Source organism: Lytechinus pictus, chromosome 10 (genome assembly GCF_037042905.1).
Source record: "Lytechinus pictus isolate F3 Inbred chromosome 10, Lp3.0, whole genome shotgun sequence".
Lineage (NCBI taxonomy): Eukaryota > Metazoa > Echinodermata > Echinoidea > Temnopleuroida > Toxopneustidae > Lytechinus > Lytechinus pictus.
Window position 1 is genome coordinate 15,692,983 of NC_087254.1, and position 20,936 is coordinate 15,713,918.

At 34.7% G+C, this 20,936-nt stretch overlaps 1 protein-coding gene across 2 annotated transcripts in view; it reads left to right on the forward strand.

Moving 5' to 3' along the window:
* The first annotated feature begins 3,562 nt into the window (after window positions 1-3,562).
* The window catches only part of LOC129269155 (uncharacterized), a 30,892-nt gene continuing 13,518 nt past the window's right edge, over window positions 3,563-20,936 (forward strand). For both annotated transcript variants that reach the window (XR_010294819.1, XM_064105405.1), the window contains exons 1-9: window positions 3,563-4,083; window positions 8,795-8,871; window positions 9,862-10,036; window positions 12,462-12,751; window positions 13,569-13,705; window positions 16,203-16,383; window positions 17,260-17,376; window positions 17,873-18,127; window positions 18,612-18,690. Coding sequence is in view for 1 of the 2 variants with exons in the window: in XM_064105405.1 (XP_063961475.1) it covers window positions 8,802-8,871; window positions 9,862-10,036; window positions 12,462-12,751; window positions 13,569-13,705; window positions 16,203-16,383; window positions 17,260-17,376; window positions 17,873-18,127; window positions 18,612-18,690 (1,304 nt within the window). In the remaining variant the exon portion in view is untranslated. The remainder of the gene's footprint in view (window positions 4,084-8,794; window positions 8,872-9,861; window positions 10,037-12,461; window positions 12,752-13,568; window positions 13,706-16,202; window positions 16,384-17,259; window positions 17,377-17,872; window positions 18,128-18,611; window positions 18,691-20,936) is intronic.

Here is a 20,936-nt window from a genome sequence, read left to right on the forward strand (position 1 = left end):
TTCCATCAACAGTACTAATTCTTAATCATGTTTTTAAACATAATTTGGACATTCTACCCCAAAGTTTTACATTTTATGCACAGCGCTATTTAGCCTGGTTTGGTGGTTTGCAGAATGGTGGAATCAAAATGCCTATATATATTTTAGGCCTAAACGCTCTACTTGAAAACGGCATTGCGATTTAAATGAATTTCACCACAGGCCACCGCTCAGGTTAAAAAATCATAACAAAACCACCTTTATGTTATTAGAATGGACTCACTGCTTTCTTGTAGCAAGACAATCCTTTCCAAGTGACTGCGTGATATAGGTCCAAAGGTGAACATGAAATTATGACCTTATGAACCGTAACACTCGTGTTATGGAATATTCCGCTACTAATTACGAAACGCATTGTTTTCTTATCTCCTTATTTGCATTGGCTGATTTAGATATAAGGTGAGAAGAAATGAGACAGAAAATTATTAGTGACTTTTGTTTTATTGATATAGAATATCAATATCAAGCCAAACAGTTTTGGTCATCAATATCATAACGGAATAAATTGTGTTTGTATTCTTTTGTAATAATTTCTTAATGTTCCTTGAAGGATAAGAAGGGAATATCAACAATTACATCATTCCGTTAATACATGCTTATATTTTCTTGTGAAATTACCAGGCAGCAGTAATCATTTTCTTAACAATATTCACTATCTATATAGGAATGATTGGGGCGAAATGTTACCATCTTTTATTAAGCTGTTTATTCATTATTCAGAGAGGATTAGCACATGTAACTGAAAACAAAATGGAAATTGCAACCTCATCCCCTAATATATATATATATATATATATATATATATATAAAATATATATATATATATATTAGACTTAGAGGATGAGGTTGCAATTTCCATTTTGATGATGATGATATATATATGTATATTCATTAGTGCCGTATAGTTCATTTTAGTTTGGATCGATACAAAAGATGAAAAAAAATTACAGACTTGTTTAATTTTTCCAGAAAATAAAGCACATTGAAAACCCCGTCAAAAAGAGATAAATAAAATCATTTGCAATAAACAGAAAATGGGACCTTCTTTTTGGGGGTGGGGGGGGGGGGGAGAATTCTGGGTTTTTGTTAAAATCTCAAGACATTTTTGTTTTTCAAAGATGCGATTACCAATCAGATTTTATCTTTTGAAATGTATTGTTTCTATACAAAAATGATAAGAACAATTACAACAACAATATTCATGATGAAAATATAACAAAAAAACAACAAAACAAGAGGAAAAATACCAACAGCAGCAAGAAAAGTATTGATAATAATAATAACAGTGGAATAACAGTAAAAACAACAATGATGATGATGAGGATGATAATAATGATGATGATGATGATAATAATAATAATATTAAAATGATAATAATGATAATGATAAATAAAGTGTCCTTTAAATTGCCGCATTATTTTACAGAGAGCTCAAGGGGTCAATAACCAGTGATGCTCTTAATTTGTCTGCAAGAACAGACTTAAGTTTGACACTTTAACAATTATATTATGTCTAGAGAAGAAAAGTGAAGACTAAACTCCAAACTCTCTGTGTCAAAAGTATATAGTGAATCTAGTCTCATTACTTCAGACTCTGCATTGTGCACTACGCGGATTGCGAAAACCAAAGGTCTGTACTTGCAGACTAGTTCTTAGTTAAGTCAATGTTCAATTAATATGTGTAGTGGTCAAGCTTAAATTACCAAGGATTTACTTGTATCATGGAGCTACATGCCTGTATCGTATGATGATGATTATTACGCATCGGTAAATGGATCGATAGAAAGAGAGGCTGATATAGATATACAGGTAGATAAATAGAGTGAAGAAATCAACAATAATTCAACTACAAACAAATTGATCAATTAAATTATGTAATATCACAAATTTGTTTCTAATTTAGAACAAGGAAACAAAGAGGATGGGGAGTGTAATGATATTATTGCAATATGTTTTACATGACACTACACAGTGTGTATCGTCACATTGGCGTGTAAGTTCAAATCAGTAATGTAAATAATTACCATGAGTTATTATGTGAATACTACAGCTGGCTTGTGGAATACGCCTTGTTATTGATAACGCTTACGATAAGCCCATGCTGTTGGATCATGAACTCCTTGCATAAACAAAATAAATATCTTTATTTTTGGCACTAAAAAAAATAACCATGTAGACCTCCCACAGAAGACATTGAACCCTTTTTCTCCAAACCGTGTATAAAAACGTAAAAATTGTCATTTTTGCATGGTCAGCCTGCCCCTCACTTCCAGCTCAGCCCCAGCACTTATATATTTACTTATTATATTATATATACTTATTATATATATATATTGGCTATATATATATAAATATACATATATATATATATATATACATATATGTATGTGATGGGTGTGTAAGGGGGTGTGAGAGAGGGTGTGGATGTGCGAGTTTGTGTATAAAGATGATATTGAATACACAGAATAACTGATAAGAGTTATCATGATAACCCTTGAATGTCATGTTGAACATGATGTCATCACCAAGCACAGCAATGACGATTTGTGATACTAACAGACTGAAGTGGGGCATACACTAGCTTCAACAATCATCCTTTTTTTCTAGGCCCAATGGCTCTGTTTTATGACGTCTGTGCAGATTATTCCGTTATTTAAACATTCTACTCGAGATTCTTTCTGTTTTATTCAAGGGGAAATTCACCCTAATAATAAGACTTAATCTTAATATTCAAAGCAGACAATATACTGGTTAAAGCTTGATGCCCCACAAAGAATACGTCTCGTCATGAAGTTGCCCGGTGAATTTGTAAATTTTTAATTTGTGACGTCATATGCGAGCAGTTCCCCCATATATCGTAACGACCTGATGTAAATTCAATCAATTCAATTTGTTAATAGAACATGATGAATAAAAATATTTTTATCATACACGGCAAGTGAATATGAAATGATATTGCTGATGATTATATACCTCGAACAAAAACGAATCACTTTCAAATATTTGAGAAAAGAACTACAGCTTTTTGGGCGGAATTTCGTAATACTTTAAACAATATTTTTATATATTTTTTTACGTTCGGGGTGAACTTCCCATTTGAAGATTGTGCTACTCAAACTGGTAAAAGGAAGTGTGACTGAAAATTTAGAGAATTTCTATTCATCTGAGGGCGTATGCAAGAGAGAAGAAGAAACTGGTAAATAATGCATTACTTGACAAACTACCCTTAAGAAAGATACTGACAAAAATATATAACTATTGAATATGATAATAGTAATAATTATAATGTCTCATTATTATTAATATCGGAAAATAACAATGATTAAAAATACATAAAACAGTTGTGAAATCTGTGAATATAGAGCTCATTATAAGTTTGTCAAAGAGAAGAAAATATTGAGACACGCTCTTGAACACACGCTATATAGTAGGCCTATTGTATGATATAACGTATAAATATAACATCGTGGCAATGATGTTTACTTCAGATTTGAAAGTTAACAATTTCATGTGAGTTAACATTTATGATAAAAGCCGGGAATGGGCACCATACCACATAAACTGTATTCTAATGGCTAATGCAAACAGGACAGGCAGCAATGGAGAGAGTTATCATGGAGATCGGATGGATATAAAAGTAAGAAAAGATCAATCTGGTTAAATTATACCAAAATATTGCAACATTTTGTCCAAGAAAAATGCGATATTCCTCGTACATTTACACACCATTCCTGATGCGAACTTAAGTGGCTCATATCCACAGTTCATTGTTTTAATACTAGATTAATTCCATTGTTTGTAAATTGCATTTGCACGGCTGCAACGGAACCTTTCAACCCGTCGATAATAGTTTTATCGCCGTTCCAATCAATTATTAACCGTTTTATTTACCTTTGGGGTAGTCCAGAAACGGTAACTGACGGTAACGGGGGTAAAGTCTACCCCTGCCCCAGCCGCCTGGGAAATATCACAATCGGTGTAATGTTACAGCGAGGGAGGCCGTCATTGAGATAGAGATTATTCGCGCGACAGACAACTACAACAGGTAAGTTCTCCAATATTCGTTCGAAATATTCGATTGAGGCGATTGTTATGAATGATATCGCGATTGTATATTGATGTTAATGGAGGCTCAATCATTTAGTGATGTTGATACTGGTCATGACGAGGGTATTTTTTTGCGCCAAGCTTCATAATTATGTCCGTTTGATGCTATTTCAAGTCTTTGTAATTTCACCGCGTGTAGTGCAGAATGTATTCAAGTTCAAGTGCATGTATCATTTGCAAAACGGTACATACTTAAAACAGTCGACCGTGTATACATGTAATCTAAAAACTGGGTTTAGATTTTCATTCCAATTTTATATACATGTAGTACTCCCACACAGTGGCGTACCTGGGATTTTTCACAGGAGGGGGGGGCAAAACCGTCTGCAAAAAAATTTGACAAGCAAATAAAAAAAGGGTCTTCAAGCTCGTCAGGGGGGGGGGGGGCAGGGATACGTCCTTTGCATGGGTTGTGGCTCGTCAGGGGGGGGCAGACTGCCCCCTCTGCCCCCCCCCCCCCCGTAGGTACGCTAGTGCTCCCACAATATGGTATAGTATATAGGCATGTTTTTTCCCTAACACCATCGAAAGGTTCAACTTTGGACAGTCTAAGATCTTAGCTGAATATATTATCTACTCCATTAGAATTAGGCCTGACGTAGAGACAGACTTACTATATTTTTCGCTCTCTCACTATCAATTGTCCATCTAAAAAGAATACATATGAACCGCATTCAATAGGCCTACAACCGTGGATGTGCCCTACTTTTGTTTTTGGAGTTTGTAATGGTAAAGAGGAATAGAAATAGTATTCTGTATATAAATTTATATACGTCTGTCCACTGCCATTAAAGTCCTCTATTAAAATCTATAATATAATCAAGGGCCCGGGCGCCTCTCATTTTTACAGTGTAATAGCCGGTCGCCCCTAATCGTCTTGTGTGTGTGTGTCCTCAGATTGTACGATTCATGTTTAATATATTACTTTGTGTATGCTTTATCTTTGAAAGGAGCTCGCTATAAAAACTGAATTGTTTTATCAACAATTGAAAGGTTTGAAGAGTGACAACCTTTTCTAGATGTTGAATTCACATGTACCACTTTAAGTGGTTCTACCCAACACATAAATTGTTGGATTCAGCTTATTGCGATGTTGGACATAAGAATTGGAAACGGGTGTCACTCTACCAACCTTTTTATTGTTGATTTAACATTTTAATTAGGTGAAACTGTTCTTGCGCTATCAGTTAAACGATTCGAAGATATGTTTAAGATTAGATTAATATGGATTGGTATGAATTTAGACTGTAGAAGAGACAGAGAAGCTTAGGGAAATAATGATGTACTAGAATCTTAGTCTGATGGTAGGTTTTACCCACAACCGGGGCTGGGTCACCACGTAACCTTTGACATTGCATGGATAAAACAACTTCACTATTCGTGACACAATACCCACTGCACTCGTTAAAAACTGTATTCTCAAACAAAATTATATATGTACATCATGCACACGTGTGTATCGAAAACCAAGAAAAGGAATATTCAGGAAGATAAGTCACAAGAGACGAGCAAGTTCAAGCGAGTGCAAAAAGGGATGGTGAAAGGCAGAGAGGTTTAGAGTGATGAGGGTCGGCATTATACCGTATACTACATAGGTGCTGATGAGTAAAAATACATAGATATTGGAATTTGGTGAAATGGAGGTTGTTTGCTGTTCCTAATCTCATGATTGTTACCAAAAACATATGGTGCGCGATTATTTGTATACACGCTCATTCCATCCTATGGAATGCACTTCCTTATCCGAAATATATAGACTCTAAAAAAAGTTTACCCAATATTGGGTGGAAGCATGGGTAAAAAGATACCAAATATTTTGTAAATTTTAGGCAATGTTGCCTTGAAATTTACCCTTTAAACATGCATTTTGACCAATATGGGGTAAAAAACATACCCAGCAAACATGCATGTTCCCTTTCTACCCAATATCGGGTAAAAGTTTACTCAGTGTTTTTAGAGTGTAGGCAACATGAACATAGAAAAAGTTTAAGATTTGTCAAAATAGTATTTGTTTAAGCTTTCATGACATCACTTACTTTACTTTTTTCATTTCTTAATTTGTACTTAAGTCTGTTTTGTTATAAGTGCATAGCCATGTTCAGATATTAAGATATATGTGTGTTGTGCACGATAAAAGATCTGAATAGTATATTGCAATGGGAATTAAAAAGCATAAAAATCAAAGGTATAGGCTGGGATTTTTTTTTTTTTTTTTTTTTTTTTTGGGGGGGGGGGTGGTGCTTCAATCTTTGCACATGCACAAACACATGCAAATACGTCAAATGTGCACATAATATCAGGCATACAAGGTTCTTGCATGTAAATATCGTATTAATAATATATGTTTATAATTAATTTAAGTCAATGCTTGATTTGTACTTCGTTCTTTTTTGTCTATTTCGCTAATACGTTTTGAGGCCGCTACCCTAGTCAAGCACTGCTTATGGTAGCGGTCTCCAGCATTTTTTTTTTGTCTACTCAACAAAGTACAACTTATAATATTGCAAACTAATACTATCTATATACATTTTTGCAAATGAATGATTATTTGTATTTATTTTTGTAAAAAGAAATGTATTACTATTTTTTTCTTTATGTTGTACATTATGTTTGTTAATTATTTCTGTTGGAAAAATGCTGAAATCAAATCAAATCAAATCTTCTAAAACTGAAGAGACAACCTCCTTATTGGTATAACAATGTACACCTAAATATTTAGAATATTATGTATACATATATGATATATTTATATAAAATATTCTTACTAATAATAATGTTCTAGTATATAATTTATCCGATAAAAATTATTATTATTTATTAATTATCATTATTTATTAATGATTATTTATCTTTCAATGATTATTTATTATTTATAAATTATTATTATTATTGATTAATGTACGCATCCTCTTTGTTCGGATACTCATAGCAAAGTCGTTGAAGGTAATCCATGCATAGTCGTCATTTTAAATTTTGTATACTTAGCTGTACACTAAGTTTTTTTTCTTCAGAGGTTGTTTTTTCTTATCATTTCGTATTATTCTCAACACTGATATTAACCGTATGACTTGCAATTTTTCTAAACGTTTTGAAAGTTGTTAAGGTAATGGAATCAATTATTGAGTTTGAAATCTCCTAAGACTATATCATTTTTCCAAAATTTCATTTGATAAATCGTGATGTTGTATTCTCTTTATTTTACATTTTATTTATCAATAAAACAGAGCGAAATCAGTGTGAAATTATACGTTATATTAAGTTAAAGATATTAAAGTTAAGAGAAAACTTTTAGGGCAGGCAGATTTAATTCCTTCAAGAGATTTTATTACATAAAGGAACGTTTGAGCAGGAAACGGAAATATTCCGGAAAAGCCAAAGGATAGAAGAAACAAAAAGAAAGAATATCATAGTGAGTGGGGGGGGGGGGGGCAAGGGAGGGAGGGTGGATTTTGTCAAGAGCATTGTTTTTAACACAATATCCAATGTAAATATATTAAAAAATATATCTTATTCTGTCATAAAATTTATCTAAATCGGTATCATAAACTTTTATTTGTCAGTCTGACAGATATATCATTGATATATAATAAAATATATATCAAATGGGGGCTCTTTAAAGATTTAACCACCATTATCAAAGCTAATCACATGCTGTACAAAGGTCACTTCGTATAAAATACAAACTGTTCTACTTGACGAATATTTGTTCACTTATCTTATTTGCTTTAGATAGAACATTTCAATGGTGACGTAAAGATCATGTGTAAACAGAGATGCAAATACACAATATCATGACTTGTGAGAAATGCAGATTTTCTAATCATTATAATTTCTTCCTGTTTGATTTTGTTATTTTTTCTATTTATTTCTATTCTTTTTTAAAAATTTTATCCTCTATTTTTCTGAATTTCATTTTATGTTATTATATATGTATTTTTAATTTGTTTTGGGGAGGGTGTTCCTTTTCGTAAAATCTTTTAGTCCTGATGTGATTTTAATTTCTCTCTTACTAAAATGACAAAACACTTAAATAACTAGTGTTGGTTGGTTTTCTATCTGACCGATCTCAAATGTGAAATTATGCAATTCAACAAAGGACTGCCCAAAGTGTTACATATTTCTACAAATTAACAGTGTATATGTGGGTGTTAAAACCAACACCGACTGGTGTCCCTGGAGAACCGCGCCCTGCGGTGTTATAAGTACACCCTACATAGTGCATGTAGTTTGAACACAACGCCAAAGAGTGTTAAAGTATGAAGGTGTTGTAATAACACCCACTGTAAAGTCAACACCGCAGTAAAATAACTGGTCTGGTCTTTTATGTATAACCGGTTTACACCCATGTTATTGCCTTGAAACATTTGCTGATAAGAAGAAAACTGTATTGAAATCGTTGGATTTGAACAGTTCAGAAAACAAAATAAGCCTCAACTATTTCAATAAAGGCTGTCTGATTTGAGTCCATGCATGACTTCAGGGCTCTTTAAAGCATTTAATAACTCATAGTCATCATTTTCTTCTGTATCTAAAATCTCATAAAATCCATTCAGTATATTTTCGTGTGTGATGTGTAAGATTAGGAATATATTTACAGTGTTGTTAATTTCTGCATTGTTTAAATTGTTTTGATATTTTTTTATTTTCAGAACAATTATGATTATTAGGATACGTCACTTGATGGTGGTAGCCTTGATAGCTCCAATTCTAGCACAAGAATGGCAAGGTAAATAAATTAATTAATACATGCATACATATATAAATATAAGTGTGTGTGTGTATATATATTTTTTTATAGAAATATATAATTGTTTGATATAATTGCTTAAAATAATCCGTTTGTAAATTCTGTCAATGTAAATAACGTAATTGTTCATGCTTGTTTGTTTGTTATTCTTAATTCATTGTGTATAGGGAAACTCCTATTTCAACCTCCTTCTAGTTTGTACCATTTTGCATTTAAAAACTATACGGTCGCAGTAAACGAGGAAAGAATAAGTAATTTTTGAATAAATGGAAGTATAGGATTAATTTCGTGATCAAAGATACGCTATTTCTATATGATTTCGTCACCCAACCTGCAAAATATGTTTGTTCACCTTCTATATATAAATCTATATGAGCGCGCGCAGGGATCGAGGGAAATTAGGCTCACTTTGTGGGGCTTTTTCTTTCATTAGACACTTTTATCTGCAAATCTAAAACTGCCGTGGGGGTGGGGTGAAAGGGAAATCAAGGGAGAAAAAATTAATTATTATTCTTGCATCATCTCCTTCCCCCACTTGTTCGCTTTCTTGAATTTTAGTTTCTTTCATTTACTTTCCCTTCTTTCCTTGAAAAATTCTTCCCCATCCTTCTTTTTCCTTTATTTCTTTTTGCCAACGGCATTTGTGAATTTGCCCCCGCCCCCAGCCACGACCCTGCTTTACCATTAAAGACATGTTCGATAAGCTATCTTGTTAAATGAATCTAATACAATTTGATTTTGTTCAATTCCACAGAAAAATAGTAACATCAAGAAATGTGAATATGATAATGAAAATAAAACATTAATGCAATGATATAGTTGAAATCACATAACTAATACAATTAATGCAATGATATAGTTAAAATCACATAACTAATACTGGGGGTCGGCTGCTGTATACAAAACCCTTGAGGGCAGTCACCTATTTTAAAATTTGAAATCACCAATTAATCTGATGTTTATTCCTAGGTGATAGTGATACATGCGGTCGACAGTATGAGGGGTCGAGTACTATGATCGTCGGGGGGCAGATGGCCGATGAATTTGAGTATCCATGGCAAGCGGCTTTCTACCGAGGTGGACGCCGAATCTGCGGTGCTTCGGTCATCCATAAAGAATGGATCATCACTGCAGCTCACTGCGTGTAAGTGATTCGTGGTTTTGTCGTTGACACGACATTCGCTCCGGCGATAATTGCTCCGGGCTTACTTTCGCCTTATCTATAGGGTTTTATTTTAGATTTACACTCTTAAAATAGGTGGGCAAAAAATGCCCAACTTTTAAACAACCCTGGGCAACATACTGTCCACATACAAAACTATTGGTTAAAATATGCCCAAATTGGGTAATAAAAAGGATTAATTTGGTAATAAATTTGCTCAATTGGATAATAATTGCCCAGAATATATATATATACATATATATATATATATATATATATATATATATATATATATATATATATATATATATATATATATATATATATATATATATAAATATATACAGTGTATATATATTCTTTACCAACATACATTACCCAACACAGTGGACGGTATGCTGCCCAACATTCTGTCTATCCTCAATGATTAATATTCATAATCAGATGAAAAGATCTCTGATATCGTCATGTTAATACAAATTGTCGGCGGTCGTCCGAACCGTCGCATCAGTCAATTTTGGTCCCAAAAAAAAAATCGATTTTGAGATTTTTTCATAAAATGAAAGCACAAGTCCTACTCTATTCATAACTAAATTCCTAGGCAGCAATTTATTTTATTTTATTTTCTGAGATATGAGAGGATTTTCATGGCGATGCCATACAAATTTTGATTAAATGCGCAAATCCCATTGGAAACGTGTACTGTAACAGAGCGATACAACGTTTTGACTGACCGCGATTTCAGACGTTTTTGTACAGGGAAAATCTAAACTGCTCAAACCGAAATTACAACTTACAAGCATGTAGCTCTATTGCGATATTTTCTCGGATTCTTAGTTTTGTGTAAAAATAAAGATACCAATGTCAAGCAATTGTCTTGGTCTTTCCAACCATGTATTTTTCTAGCAATGAATATGTTGTAAGGCTGGGAAATTAAGTGTGAAAATTATAGTAAACTTTGAAGTCGATTTTCTCTGAAATGGGTTTACACCAAAGTAGTATCACACATACGACGGTTCGGATGACCGCCGACGATTAATTAATGTTTGACAAGATCGAAGGTCCAGTCATGATTGGGGACGTATGTTCATCTACTTCTTGAAAAAAAAATCAGTGATATAAATAGCCTAAATAGAATGAAATATTATACAAATTAGGCAACATGGAAACCTCAATATCAGTAGCACCTCCTTATTTCATGCAGATAGCAATAATGTTGTTTGCTCTCAACATTTACTCGTGCTATATTTACCATGCAATAATCAGAAAAACTGAACGATGATTGATATGTACAGATTTACTGAATACGTCTCGATTCGAAGCTGTTGCCCTGATGACCATGAAAACCCTCTGAAATAGAAGACTAATGCAGTACAATTTATAACTAAACAAAATATTTATAGAGCTAGAATGTTTCATAACTTAAATTGATAAATCTATATGTTGATATATTAAGATCATGAAAACGGAATGTGATCTTGACCACTATCCTAAGCTAGCAATTGCAACGGGGACAGATTCCACAACATATTAAATCTATTTAAAAGTGCCCATCCAATCACAGTAACACGCTGAGAGGTCTTTGTCGAAAATTTGTGAACCGGGACTGCTGATCGTCGTAAGATTCTTGGCTGACAAAAAATTGCAAATGGGTCGTTTGTCCAGTGGTTACAGCATTAGACTTATAATCGGGAGGTTGTGAGTTCGAATCCCCACTCTGTCATTGTCTCCACTTTGATAAAAAGCCCCAAGAGTATTATCTGTCGTCTATAAGGTCAGCCACTCTGACTGATTAACCTATAGACGTAAAATGTTTCCTAGGTAACTGGTTATATACCAGCTGTCCTGCCGGGAGTTACCAGAAACAGAAGCAGAATCACGGGCGACACTGCTGCTTTGATTCAGCGATTTTCGACAAGGATTCCTAACGTTCCAGGGAGCATCTGCGTAGTGTTGCGAAAACTTCCTATCCATCTTAATTTGGGAGTGAAGAAACGAACAGCTACTTTTCAGTTTGGCTCCTCTACAACACCGTCTACATTCATGTAATAATGGTACACCCACGTCCATACATTTAGTAGTATCGCTGAACATTTGCAACAGTGGAGGTGCCGTGGCTGAGTGGTCTTAGGACCCTGACTAGACATTAGAAAGTCCAGGGTTCGATCGCCGGTCACGGCAAATTATGACGTGTGCAAAGCATGTCATCGACAGTGCTCTTTTTTATATAGTGATTCAAATAAATGGAAATGCTATATGCATTCTTGGTAACTAGGTGTGCACTGAAAAAAAAAACAGTGCCCGAGAGTGCTTGAAGATTCCAAAGAAAATCAATTTTCTCAAATCTCATATAATAAATGGCATCGATTAGCGGCCTAACATCTCGATTTCATCGTATCACTTTTAGGGATATCATCTTCGAGCCCGAGATCTTTGAGTTCCGGGTGGGTTCTAAGAGTCTCGTCAACAGCACACAGGCGACCCAAATGCGACAGGCTATGGAAGTCTACGTCCACCCCGACTTCAACCCCTCAACTTTAGACTATGACATCGCTCTTTTCAAGATGGCGAAAACTTTCAACATCTGGGCCGATTACGAGGTGAACACGGTGTGTTTACCAAAGAAGAGTGATGAGTCGATGTTCTTGGTTGGTCAAGATGCTGTCGTGACAGGCTGGGGTGCTCTGCAACAAGGAGGTAATTAAATTCCCCTCTATTCTCATGTGGTCTATATTTTCATACGGGGCTGGCGGGCTGCGCTCTACAAGCTCGGCTTGTAGCAGCCTCCCCATATACCGACCTGCTGCACAGTTATGTTTCTGTTGTATATGTGCGTAAAATTATCCCATATATTTTTGTTTTTGTATAGTTGTATCAGATGTAAGACATAAAATGACTTGAAACGATTTATTGTAATAGTTTGGATTTGAAATAAAAGGAAATGAAATAATTGAGACGGTATCATCGGGCGTCGGACGCCTTCCAAACCTTTACGATTTCGATTTCTTATTCAAAACCTTGGTGGCGCAAAGGTCATGTGATATTCAGTGGTCTGTTTATTCTATCAGGAACTATTTTAATTTAATTATTTTCAACAAATGTCTGTCTCTTATTCTCTCGTGTATCTATAAGCCAGTTAGCGATGATTATTCTCTGGACTAAGACTTTCGTTCATGCAGCCCGACATCTTCATCTTAAACGTGTTAATATCGAAGTACCAGACGGTTCTATGAACGCCCTTTACTTCTGTATTTTATTTATTTATTTATTTATTATTCATTCGGCACTTCAAACATATTTAAGATTTACAAAGCAATATCAAACATTACATAAAATGACATAAAAATTATACAGGTACGTGCAATATTTGATAGCAGTTTGCCCAGTGCATCAGTTGGTGTATTATATTTTTTTTAATTATACATTTACACATGAAAGTAAAATTATTCTTTAAGAATCCTTCCAAATTTTATTGGATTATACTGGGCGAATCATTATTTTATTTTCTTACCAGGTCCGAGTCCGACCGAGTTATATGAAGTGACCGTTCCCATCTACGACCAACACGAATGCAACGTCTCTTATTCAGGAGATATCACCGACAACATGATATGCGCCGGAGTAGCAGAGGGAGGAATAGATTCTTGCCAGGTATTCGAATGTTCTTTTTCTGATTTTGTTGTTGTTGTTGGTTCACTGTAAAAACTGCGGTGTTAAAACTGACACCAGTTGGTGTTAATAGAGGACCACACCCCGAGGTGTTAAAATTACACCCTAGAGATTAAAAATAACACCAAAGCGTGTAAATGTAACAACCAAAGGTGTTGTAATGACACCTATAGGTGTAAAACTAACACCACCAATTCAACACCGGTGTAAAATAACTGGTGTGGTCCTCTATGTACACCAGTTAACACCACAGTTTTTGCTGTGAATTGTTGTAATGTGACATTGTGGGACGGCGCGCCGTTGAGAAAAAAATATACAACCAATTTTGTCAAGGGGGAAAGACGACCTTTAAAAAATCACAGTTGAATTACAGAGCTAGTAGTGTCGGTCATAAGTATGTACTCCCCCATACACACCCACACCCCCACATATATTTGACCACTTTTCGACCTAAGCATTGGCTTTACCAATTTGGTCCCATTCATCAACTCCTGCAAGATTCATCTTCTTTTCTGTTTCTTTTTACAAGGAGTGATAGCGAGTCACCTAGATACTTTTGAAATTGGCAGAGCTCGCTTTAATTAAAAAAAAAATGCAGAGAGAAAGTCACAGTTTTTGGAAAGGCAACATATGCAAAAAAAAAAACAATGTTGACTTGATATAATTCAAGTTATGAGTGGTAACCTGTTATGAATTAAATAAAAAAAAAATATTAATCTAATATAATACACAAAATTATCTTTATAATTCGTTTTATGAATGACATTTAGTTTGATATAAGAATACGAACAAGATTGTTTGTGGATGCGAATTATAATTTAGTTTGATTATTATCCGTAGTATTTACCTAATCTTTTATTATCATGTCTACTAGCTGTCACCAAAGGAGAATGACTCGTTCACGGTTGGTATCATAGCGACAAGTTTTTTTTCTACATTAGTCCACTTAGTTTTACAAGTGTCGCCAAAAGTTGCAACCAAGTGCATGTTCTAACTAACTATGTACCTTTGCATCACTTTGAAATAAAATAATACTCTGGCCATGCTTATTTTCAATGATTTATTTAAGAAGGAGAAAATTAGAGATTTATAGTATATTTATGAGGTTTTTGAGAAATTCTACATGACGAATGTATCATATTTGTTTTGTACTTGGATGAATTGGTAAGAGAAGTGAAATATGACGGCATGTGTAGGACACATTTTTAGTAAATTACCAAAATGTACAATATAAAAAAATGTGCCGCCACATTGTGCATTTAAAGATTTTCTAAAATTCAAATACAAAATCTATTTGTTTCCCTCTTTTTTTTCTGGAAAGAAAAAAAATTGCAAGAAAACTATCAAACTCAGCTTTAGACCAACACTTCCAGCCTATACAGCCAAAATAATATTACTTCAAACCAAATTTACACAAAGTTCATACAGTTTTTTCCGTAAATTTCCTAACGACGGGGTTTTGGAGTGCATAAATACTAGCCCATCATTCTCACACAATTGTATTTAAGGCTGTATAATACAGAAATGTTTATTCACTGCAAAATATATCAAGCTGATGAGGCGTGAATTATTAATTCAGTCTCTGGTTAAAATTCAGATTTACATTTTTTTGTTCATAATCATGATAATGAATTTTATTATGAAGACCTGTAACTATAGATTTAGAAACATATTAAACCAATTTTGGCTTTCTTCGACTTGTTGCATAGTCGTTCGTAATTCCACTGACAGATTTATGAAAATACTCCAGAATGGACCTATCATTCTACTGCATTTCTTAATTGTAGATAAAAATAGATTTCCTGCAGTTTTAACCTCTAAATATGATATGGTTTCAGAAATGCTCTTTAAACTTCAAAGAATTAGTATATAGACAATCTCTATTTCTCTTTTAGAAAATATTCATTAATCTATCAAACTGGTACATGGGGCACTTACTGGCGATGTCGCTTCTTAAAAAAAAACGGATCAGCCTTCTAGTTCATCGTGCATGTAGAGGTTATTTTCTTTCTTCGAAAAACAGATTTTAGATATCTTAATCATTAGCTCAATGAATTCGCGTCATTCGCTGCATTTTCACTATTTCAGTTTTCGTAATCGATCTCATTTACAGTAGATTTTCTTACAAATTATTAATCTCTTTTGCCTTTTCGTGCAAAATCTTTCGATTTCACGTTTTCTCGTCTTATTTAAAGCATGGTTCTAGTTTTGTTAATTTTGTTTTATTACTTGAAAAACACATTTTTAGAAGAGTTGAAAAGATGACGTAACCAAGTTTCTTTTGGAAATTAACGTCTTTTCGTGATTTTAATTATTAGTTCATACGACGATTCAGACGATGTAAGTTTAATATTCCCATGTTCATATCATCAGAAATTATGTAATTTTCGCAGATAAATCACAAATCATTACCAAATGAAAGTGGACTTTATTATTTGAATCAGAGGTAACATTTTCCTCTCTTTTTTTCCCCAATCAGGGTGACAGTGGAGGACCAATGGTAGCCTACAAGAACGGAACATCAGACCAATACTATTTGATTGGTATTGTGAGTTGGGGATTCGGATGTGCTCAGCCGGATTTTCCGGGCGTGTATACCCGGGTAACCGAATTTGAAGATTGGATCAGTCCCATATTCAATGGTGGAAAACCGACCACTAGTAAGTATGAAATTCCTAACAAGAAACGTAAGGATTTGTGTAAAGGTTAATGCATTTTTGTGATAGAGACAAACCTCCGAAAATGTAATTTGCAGATAGGGGCTTACACAAAATGTAATTGTCTTTGTTTGAACGTATACTCCCCCCCAACTGGTTGCTAATATTCTCTCAATTATGGAAAAGTATATTTTTGAAGGAGTTTATGCATTTATTGTGTATTCAAATAACTTTTAAATGCATGAACATAATCACAATACGCTCTGTAAAAAGTCCACATGCCATGTGACAATTTTATAACAGAGGAATACGATCACAAAATTTTGACATATAAGCATAAGGTAAAGTAATGAAGAAATGCAGATGCCAACTTACTATAAGCATAATGCTTGAGTTATAGCAAAATGATCTAATCTTTCTATCGCTGAGAAAAAAAAATTGTACAAATTTGTGAAAAAATAACCGTAGTATGACATAATGAAGTATATTACCATGTGACAATTTCATAACAGAGGAGAAATAATAGAATCTATAAATGATTGCTCTATTGTATTAAACATAAGATAAAGCAATGGGAAAACATGAAGAGTCCATCTACTATAAGTAAACAAAAATTGTTGGGTTATAGCAGCCAAAATTCACTATTTAATTCAATTCAATTCAATTAAACATTTACCTTTCTTCCGATTGACATGTCATCCATTCCCATATGAAATATATAAATCAATAATATAGTATAAACTTATGAATATAGATAAAGCATGTAAATTATGTTAATGGAAGAAGGAGGAAGAACTAAATCTTTCTGTGGCTGAGAAAAAAGGTATATAGTCCCAAAAGTGTATAGGCCTACGAAATATATATAATCATTTGTTACAGAGGATGGTACGTGTGAAGAGGAGGAGTTCTTATGTCGAGGAGGAGAGTGTATACCTGATATTTATCGGTGCTCTGGACGAGGACAATGCTATCATGATACTGATGAAGAATTTTGTGGTAAGGGTATCTCTATTTCCTTTACTTCTCGTTAGATGAATTGAGATAATGATAATAATAATAAAAAAGACAGCAGTAGTAGTGGTAGGACCTAGATGAAGTAACGACTACTAATTGATGATGATGATGACATCAATAGTAATTGTAATGTATGATATGCATAATAATATTTGATTATTATTACTATTATTATCATTATAATTATTATCATTATTATTTTATAAATTGTTGTTATTATTATTAATATTGTTATTATTATTATCATCATCGTTATTATTATTGATTATAATTATTATTATAATGTTTTTGTTTATCATACCAATCTTTACTTTCGAATTCATTTAACAGAAATGAAATATTGTTCTTTAAGAAAATATAACTGTAGAATAGAAACATGCGCCTTATTTTCTTGTTCACAACGCATCAAATCATGGTAGCATAGCACGACTTAAAATGCACGATCCCCATTTAATCCAATTTAATTGGTCTATTGCAGATGGACTCCTAAAGATGTTCGATGTCTTCTACTATGAGCGCATCGACCCATCAAACATTAGCCGAACAGACCTCAACCAGACAACGAAGGAACACTGCGCAAACACATGCATTGGCATCGGATGTCGGGCCTTTGACGTTAGCGTTGAAGAGGGCGGGTCTTATAAATGCGAGTTTGCCATGGACGGCTACATCACCATCGCAGAGCCTAACGATGTCAACAGAACTTTCAATCACTTTGTTTTTCAGTCCCAAGGTGAGAATATAGATTTTGAAGAAAAAAAAGGGTCTCATCAATTTTAGCCGAGCCTATAATCTAGACGGAGGCAACAACTATTGTCTTTGTTTTTACAAGTCTGATGCTACTCGAAACGTATGCGATACACCGATGCGGCAAAACTACAAAGAGGATAGTGAGAAGTTTGGTCAGGTCGATCCCCAAAATAACGAATATGCCTTTTCTGTATTTACCTGACAAAGCAGACTTTGTTATTAGTTTACCCAAATTAAGCATGGTTGGCCAATCTCCCCTTATCATTCTCATGGTAATAATCGCGATGTATCATGACTTACAAAGCGAATTGTACAATGATTGGTGAATTCCCGACTCTCCCTCCCTCTCTATCCCTCAGGCTCTCTCATTTTTATTGCCAATAATAATTATGTGATACACAAAGATTTTTATTCTAATCAGTTTATCAATAGAATTGATTGTACGAATTATTATTTTGATATTTCAGAACCCGAGTCCGTGTTTAACCAGGCGGCGGGTGTCATTGGATCACCATCTTATTTCGACACTTCTCCTGCGCCTGGCAAGTGAGTTTACATCATGACCTTGTTTCATTTAAAAATGTTTTACCAATTGGAAAAGCTAAAAAGAAACTTAATGGCGAATTCCTCTTGACTAATAATAACTGCAGTTCCAAAAAGCTTGTAAGTTGTACCGCTTGTAATTATTTTGTTAAAAAGTAGCCAACATTAATGACACAAGAACAAACCCTAATTTTTCATCAGGTTTGTATCGTGATGTTGTTTTACACAAAATCACGACTCTTTCGCGCTGCATAATTTGGATGACCATGTCTCACTTTTAGCCCCTTTGAGCATTGATGACAACTCGGTAAGGTGGGTTTGGGGCAGTAGTGAGAAAGAACTCAGTGCCCTATAGTGTATGCCACAGGGGGGGCAAAACCGTCCACCAAAAAATTTGACAAGCAAAAAAAAAAAAAAAAAAAAGGTCTTCAAGCTCGTCAAGGGGGGCAAAAAAGGTCTTAAATCTCGTCAGGGGGCAGGGATACGTCCTTTGCATAGGTTGTGACTCGTCAGGGGGGGCAGACTGCCCCCCTGCCCCCCCCCGTAGGTACGCTAGTTAAATACATAAGAGCATTTCAACAGTGTGGATCACATATTCACATAGTCAACCATGATTGTGAACACGCTATGAACAGTCACACTGTCGAGGTGTCCACAGTGTGAAAATATCTTCACATTGTTGAATTTAAGCATTTTAACAGTGTGAGTAATATATTTTAATATAGTCCACTATTTGAACACACTGTGTTCCTTTCAGCAGGGATAGTGGAACCTGGAGACAAGATTTGATGGATTGTAGGCGAACTGACACTCACACGCACCCCACACCCTCACACACACTGCCTTGCGTCGGGGACTCATTAATCGCGAAAATGGAGACGCGCGTTTGCGGTCTTATTAACTCATAAGTTTAGATTTAATTCAATCATCGAGATCGTTTTCGGATTTAACGTGAGCAAAGTTCGCTAACCGGGGACGATTCCTACCCCCTATCCATACAACTTAAGTTAAATTGGTCGAACGGGAGTCTTTTAATGCAAATCATGCGTTTACGATACGAAACGGTTGGCATGGTTTTCGGGACAGTGTACGTCCTCGGTTGATGGGTAAAATGTAAGAAAAAATCCTCAGAAGAAGGTCATTACAAACCCACTCTTAGGCCCTATGAACTCTTACTAGTCGAGGTGTGTACTTGTCATACATACACTCGCCTGATGGGTTCACAGATGTGGAACTAGGCCATTTCGCATTGAGTATATGTATTCATGGCTCAAAATTTTACTGTGGTACAACTATTTATTTTAGAATTAATATGTCACCTGTCCGTAAGTGAATTATTCAAGATTCATGAGCAATTTGGGTCTCAAACCCTTTCGTCTATGCTTTAGATATTATTGATATGTATTCATGTACCCCATAGGCGGCGGAAGCGGGGGGGGGGACAGGGACCTGGGAACGATTTTTTCAGTGGGGGTGCTGAAATCTCTCCTCAGAGGTGGGGGGGGGGACAGACACAATTGAGTTTAACATTATTACACACACACACACACATATATATATATATATATATATATATAAATATACATATATATGACAGTCACTTCTTGGCTTTCTTCTTATAAAAGAACATATATATATAATTAGATAATTCGAGCGCGAAGCGCGAGCTATTTTTTGTGGAAATTTCATGTATTTTGTCCTGAAAATTGAACATTTTGAGCAATGTTTGTGGTCCAAGATGCGTATGTAACAAATAATAATTGTGAGCGCGAGCAGATATTTTTTTATATACGCTCTGGCCTGATCGAAAGGGACGTGTTATAAGGACTGTTTTACAGTTACCCATGAAGACGATACATATATCAACAATCAAATAATGCGAGCGCGAAGCGCGAGCTGAAAAATTTGACATTCCGACCTAAATACTGGACATTCTAAGCACGTTTTTTTATTATGAGCAGGATAGGTATATTTACAATTGATGCGAGCGCGAAGCGCGAGCGGAAACAAAATTGAGATTTCAGACCAAAAAAACGAGAGATTCTAAGTACTTTTCTAATCATGATGAGTATAGGTATAAAACTATACAATCGATGCAAGCGCGAAGCGCGAGCGGAAATAAAAATGAGATTTCAAACCTAAAAACGAGACATCAGTGCACTTTTCTAATCATGAACAGGATAGGTTTGTAACTATACAATTGATGCGAGCGCAAAGCGCGAGCGGAAACAAAATTGAGATTTCAGACC